The sequence below is a fragment of the Anopheles ziemanni genome, chromosome 2, assembly GCF_943734765.1.
Source record: "Anopheles ziemanni chromosome 2, idAnoZiCoDA_A2_x.2, whole genome shotgun sequence".
Classification (NCBI taxonomy): Eukaryota; Metazoa; Arthropoda; class Insecta; order Diptera; family Culicidae; genus Anopheles; species Anopheles ziemanni.
The window spans coordinates 34,363,644-34,370,293 of record NC_080705.1 but is presented as its reverse complement, the minus strand read 5'-3'; the positions used below and the strand labels follow the sequence as shown (position 1 = coordinate 34,370,293).

Here is a 6,650-nt window from a genome sequence, read left to right as displayed (position 1 = left end):
GAGTTTCAACTTAACACTGGTTTATTCTAAAATTTCTTACCATTATATACCCAAAAGTCGCATTTGTTTATGATTTTAAAAGTAGAGCAACGAGCCGGCCGGCCGCTGACGGAGGGCTGCTGACGAAGCAACGCGCGTCGGCCGGACACTTGGCGCACCGTAGGGTGTATCGATTATTGATAAGTAGGGCAGTAAGCCGGCCTGCCAACGATCGAGGGCTGCCGACGCAGCAACGCGCGCTGGCCGAACACTTGGTGCGCCGTGGGTTGTATTGACGCAGCAATACGCGCCAACGGGTCGCCCGGAACGGCACTTAACTCGCTGATGCAGCACGGTGCAGCACGGCGGCAGCCATCGAAATTAACTTCTATTTGCGAAATCGAAATGTTTGGGCATTTGGTTTCCGGTACGTCGCGTCCCTCTCGGAAAGGTTCTTTATTTGGATCAACGATCGTACCGGTTACCGAAATGTTACAGTTATCCAAAGGTGGGCTTATTTCTTAACTAAGCCTTAACTAACTTAAACACCTCGTTGGTGCAGCAACAGATGTAGTATATTCATTATATTTTTATGTTTCCGATCGCTTGAAAGTTCCATCGATTTTTAGTTAGTCTGAGATGCATTCTGAAAAAAAAATTGTATAAAAAATAACTGTGTTAAGCTTGTTATCAACATTTCCCATTATCAGCAACTTACTATCTGTTTGTTCCCATCCAACGTATGCTCCTAGTCGTTCATTTTCAACCACCAACCAATCATACAGAGGTTGGAAGTATTCGATCAGTGCATCGGCACTCATGCGACGCTCTCCGGTCAAGACCTCCATTGCATCTGGCCAAGGCTTCGACGAACCTAGCTCCAGCATCGCCTTAATAGCATTACCCGCTTCAGCACTCTGATAGATGTCGCAGTCGTTCAATGTCTTCACCGGATCTCCCTTCACGTACTCTCCGGCCTTCTCGCAAGCAGCTCGATGGAACTGGAACTGAATGATGTACGAGACAAAATAGCGAAGATACTCCACATCGGCCGACACGTGGTACTTGGCCGGTGCGTCTAAATCGGCTTCCGAGCGAACTACTGGTGGTTCTACGCCGGAGTACTTCGAGCGCATCTCCCAGAACTTGCAGTTGTATTCCTCGGGCTTGATTTCACCACGGAAGATTCCCCAACGGTACTTATCGATGGTGTAGGCAAATGGCAAGAACGTCAACTTGTCCAACGCTGAACGATAGAACTGGTTCAGCTTGGACTCTTCATCCAGCACGAAGTCCTTCAGCAGACCAATCTTCTCCAAGTGTTTAGGCGTTGAGACCGATAGCGAGAGCACATCACCGACGGCCTCATGGAATCCAGGGTTAGCTCCCGAACGGTACACACTCGGGAGGTGTTGATACTGAAGATAGTACTGAATGTGACCCAGCTCATGGTGCACCGTGAAGAAGTCCTCCATGTTGATGCGAGTGCACTGCTTGATGCGTACGTCGTCTGGTTTCGAAAAGTCCCATGCACTGGCATGACAAATAAGATCACGACCATCGTCCGGCTTCTCGAGGATGCTCTTGTCCCAGAAGGTTCTTATCACAATAAATAAAGTTAATTTTACTATACATGAATATGAAAACTATAGAAGTTGCAGAACTTACTGTGAAACCTTGGACATGTTCAACGACTGGAAGAATTCGTCTCCCATTTCGAACATTTGTATCGGGTTGTATCCTTGGCGGAGCATTTCTTCCGTTACATCCAACAACTGCCGGTCACCGAATGGGCTGGTGATGTCTGCAATGTTTCCCCATCCCTGCGCCCACATGTTACCGAGAAGCTGCATGGGAATGGGTCCCTTTTCGGATACAACATCCTCACCATAGAACTCGCGCAACTTGTAGCGAACAAAGCCATGGATCTGCTCATAGAATGGACGGAGTTCTTCGATAACAGCATCAACCTGCTCTTCGAAGGTGTCGTCTTCGTAAGCCGCCAACCAAGATTCGGCTCCGGTCGCATAATCTATGGGAAGAAAGAGAACTTTGCCTTATCTCTCCAAACACTTTTGATAGCAGTATCACTCAACTGTTCAATTTAGCAGCCTCTCCGTTCAGATCCACATATTTCTGGAAATCCTCTCTGGTTGGAGCTCCAGCCGCATCGTACCATTGTTGCCAGTAGTATTTGAGCTCTTCAGCATCCCTACTGTTGGCAAGAATCTCCGTCAACTCCGGTTCCAGGGCCAAATCGCACTTGTTGCGGTCGTGGTAGTCACACACCTTTATTTTTGCGTAGTTTTCTTTCATGTTATTGACCGCATTCAATATTTCCGCAAACTTGTCTACTGGCAATGCCGAATAAACCAACCCGACGAGCCTTTTCACCCTTCGCTTCAGATCTTCATCCTGGAAGCTTTCGTAATCATACTGGGAAAGCGTTTCCGAGATTTGCTGAAATAGAAGAACTTAAATGAAGTAACTTTTCCTTAGTGTTTTATACTTTGAAGTACCTTAAAGAAAGCAGCATTCTCGGTTGCTACTTCATTCTTTACAACTAAGTTTTCGTCCGTTATGTTCGAGTCGTAGGCCCAGTTTGCCTCGCTGGCGGCGTTTCGACGAGACAGGATTTCCGTCTCAATATCCTCCAAATATTGGAACACCTCTTGTTCTTGAGCTTCTACATCCGAAATGGGAATCGCGCCACCGCTCACGTGGTACACCAGGCCAATGGCTAACGAAATCACTACAATTAACTTCATCTTCGAACACCTATCACTCGTAAAGTGATACTAAAGTGTATCATCCCATTTGCATGCCCTTTTATTCAACCAACCGTATCTTTTGAGTGCGATAAGGCTTATGTAACACAATGCATCAATTGATAAGTATTATCTATTATTCAATTAGTTTCTTCAAACAGGATCAATCGTTGTATCATAGGCAGGTCGAGCGAGAGGTTTCGGATGCGAAAAATGATTGGGAGTCATCCGATGAATGAAGTTTATTGTTTGTTGGTGTCGTGACAAAATGAAACCCATGTCAACAAAATGAAATTTCTTATCTTAGTTTATTGATAACTTTACGCCCGCTAGGCAGCTCCAGCAAAACAGTACCAATGATAATTTGTTCAGTATCTTTTCCATTGGACTCGACGATACTGCTTCTGGAGATCATTTTGTGCTGTGCGATTTGCATTAGTATTTCGTTGCCGCACTTGATTATTTACATTCTGTAATGAGAAAGAATTAAAGCGCATTATATGGATTTCAAAATAGAGCGCATAATAAAACTCACTAAGATTTTCCTCCCATCCAATGTACGCGCCGAGGGCTTTGTTCTCTTTCACCAACCAATCGTAGAGCGGTTTGAAGTACTCGATCAGCGCATCGGCACTCATCTTTCGCTGCCCGGTCAGAACCTCCATCGCATCTGGCCACGGTTTAGAGGAGCCCATGGCAAGCATAGCTTTCAAGGCGTTACCCGCCGCGGTGCTCTGGTAGATGTCACAGTTATTCAGCGTCTTCTCCGGATCTCCCTTCACGTACTCGCCCGCCTTCTCGCAGGCAGCCCGATGGAACTGGAACTGCACGATGTACGACACAAAGTATCGGAGGTATTCCACATCGGCCGACACGTGGTACTTCGCAGCGGCATCGAAATCACTTTCACTTCGGACTACCGGTGGTTCAACGCCGGAGTACTTCGATCGCATCTCCCAGAACTTGCAGTTATAGTTTTCCGGCTTCACATCGCCCCGGAATATCTCCCAGCGGTACTTATCCAGCGTGTAGGCAAACGGTAGGAACACCAACTTCGAAAGTCCAGCTTGATAGAACTGATTCAGTTTGGACTCTTCGTCCAACACGAAGTCCTTCAGCAGACCAATCTTTTCCAAGTGCTTCGGCGTGGATACGGACAAAGAAAGCACATCACCGACGGCCTCATGGAATCCAGGGTTGGCTCCTTCGCGGTAAACACTCGGCTGATGCTGGTACTGCAAGTAGTACTGAATGTGTCCCAGCTCGTGATGAACGGTGAAAAAGTCCTCCATGTTGATGCGAGTACATTGTTTGATGCGAACGTCATCCTTCTTGTAGAAATCCCACGCACTGGCATGACAGACTAGCTCACGGCCATCGTTCGGCTTCTCGAGGACACTCTTCTCCCAGAAGGTTCTATACGAATGAGTAACAGGTTTAAATCATTAGTAGAATGTCGCACAAAGTATATGTTAATCATTTTCTTACGGAGGAAGTTTGGTCATGTTCATCGACTGGAAAAACTCGTCACCCATCTCAAACATTTTCACCGCCGTATAGCCCTGGCGAACCATCTCGTCCGTCACATCGAGCAGCACCTTGTTGGGGAACGGCGTGGTAATGTCGGCAATGTTGTCCCACGTCTGTCCCCACATGTTTCCGAGCAGATGGATAGGAATGGATCCCTTTTCCGACACAATCTCACTGCCGTAATGCTTGCGCAGCTTGTACCGAACGTATGCGTGGATCTGTTCGTACAGAGGTCTGATTTGTTCGATCGCAGCATCAACCTGGGCCTCGAACGAATCGTCCTCGTAGGCATCGAGCCAATATTCAGCCCCCGAGGTGAAATCTGTGGAAAAAACATAACGCTTGTGAGATAACGGAATACGCAATCACACGTTCGAAGTCATACTTACTGTTCAACTTCGCCGCCTCTCGGTTCAAGGTGACGTACTCATCGAAATCCTTTCGCACCGGTTTACCGGCGGCATCGTGCCACTGCACCCAATAATGCTTGAGCTCCTCCGGGTCACGGCTTTTCGCCAGCGTTTCTGTAAGCTCCGGCTCAAGGCTGAAGTTGCAGTTCGTTTCGTTCCGATACTGGCATACCTTGGCCGTGGCGTAGTTCTCCTGCATACGCGAGATCGCATCGACGAGCTGGGTAAACTTCGCCTCATCCAAGGCCGCGTAACCCAAGTCGGTTAGCTTCTTGATGCGTCGCTTCAGATCGGCATCCTTGAAGCTGTTGTAGTCGTACTGGCGAAGCTCGCGGGCCACTTCCTGCAAAACGTTGAGATAGCAAAGAGGAATCAGGGAGAGCAAAGAGGGATCAAACTGTCACTTAGCGCCTCGTTAGCACCTTCCAAAAGCGCGCATTATCCAGGGCCACTTTCATCGACAACTCGGCCGTGTATTCGGTTATGTTCGATTCGTACTCCCACGACGCAACCATCTCATCGTTTGTCCGTTGCAAAACTTGCGGTTCGATCGTGGCTAGATAGGACAGAATACGATCGTTGGGGGACACTGTACGGGTGCCGGCCCATTCTGCGAGCAACACTACGCTTAACCAAAACCTGAACCACATAATTCAGAACCGTGAGATCCGACCGCAATTGTAGAAAATCCGTACCACTCACATTCGTCGACGATCGACGAATGAATTGTACTCGGTTGTTCGACCATGGCCGGCTGATATAGAGATCGTTCGGGCTCGAATCTGAACCATCACGTGCCACATGAAATGAGAAGAAGATGATGCTTACTCTTAAAAAAAAAAAAATTGATGCAACCCGTACCAACAAAATCCGTCCATCCAGCAAACAATGGACGGCGGGCCAAACATGTGCACACTGTTTTGTGGAAGCGGTGGGAAAAACAACCTCCCCCTAACAATACCCCACTCCCCAGACCTTGCGCTACACATGCTTTTGAATACCGTAATCGGCCTCTTACACGGGTTTGATGAGGATTAGTCAGAGCACCAAATTTATCACCGACTGTTTTCAGCAGCAGCGTTCATTAATGGTGAAAGGAAGTGGACAAGTCCGGTAGCACTTAATCGTCGGGTTTCAGCATCGCGCAGGGCATCTTCCCTCTATGTGGAGTGGGAACGAGTGGGGCCAATTATCATCTCGTATCGATGCGATCAACCGACCGGCAACAAGATCTTCCGCGGACGGGGTTGAACACTGTTTACCCACGCTTGTTGATCGTTATCGTCGTAATACGGAACCAATAAATATCGCACACCGGAACCGGTTTGATGTGGTTATCACCGGTGTGTCGGATATTGACTATTGATGGTATAAAACATTGAAAATACTGGTTGGATCCCGATGGAAAATGCAGTTTCATACTGTTCAATGTTGAATCCGACACTATTCAATTTGTTTTACAGAAACTTGCTGGTTCAGCGACGAAGTACAAATCGCGTCAATTCAATTAAAATCCACAAAGTAATGGGTCGTAAATGGTACGCATCGTTCCGCATGCCTACTCACGATAGAATCGGCCTTCATCAGCCAGAAAACCTTGCGGACACTAACGGACGCGCACACCGTTGACCGGGATTCACGCGACACACTCTCAGGGCTAGACCGTGCGCGCCAGAACGAAACTCGCTAATGACATGCATACAAACTATCTACACCATTACGCGGCACAATTTACAACGGGGCGTTCCGCCTACCCACTTTGTGGTTTACTCTTGTTGCTTGGTTATGCTTATCGCCTATTCGCACCTTGAAAAAGTTCGCGTTTCGCGTGGCACCCTCGTTGCGGCGTTTGAGGGCCTCCTCGCTGATGTTCGACTCGTAGGCCCACGAAAGCTCGGTCGCATTGTTATTGCGGGTCAGTATCTCCTGCTCCAGGTCGGCCACGTATCGCCCTGCGGCCAGC

The 6,650-nt window shown here is 48.1% G+C and overlaps 2 protein-coding genes across 2 annotated transcripts; both read right to left on the bottom strand.

Moving 5' to 3' along the window:
• Positions 1–608: 608 nt before the first annotated feature.
• On the bottom strand, positions 609–2,747 carry LOC131293473 (angiotensin-converting enzyme-like). Its single transcript, XM_058321551.1, has 5 exons — positions 2,499–2,747; positions 2,076–2,439; positions 1,648–2,011; positions 698–1,578; positions 609–625 (listed from the first exon to the last, which is right to left on the bottom strand). The coding sequence occupies exons 1-5, from the start codon at positions 2,745–2,747 to the stop codon at positions 609–611; spliced, it is 1,875 nt and encodes a 624-aa protein (XP_058177534.1).
• A 367-nt stretch (positions 2,748–3,114) lies between these two features.
• On the bottom strand, positions 3,115–4,901 carry LOC131293666 (angiotensin-converting enzyme-like). The gene is made up of 4 exons (XM_058321743.1): positions 4,667–4,901; positions 4,236–4,599; positions 3,283–4,163; positions 3,115–3,217 (listed from the first exon to the last, which is right to left on the bottom strand). Exons 1-4 carry the CDS (start codon positions 4,884–4,886, stop codon positions 3,207–3,209), a joined length of 1,476 nt encoding a protein of 491 aa, XP_058177726.1. The 5' UTR covers positions 4,887–4,901; the 3' UTR covers positions 3,115–3,206.
• Between the last annotated feature and the right edge of the window lie 1,749 nt (positions 4,902–6,650).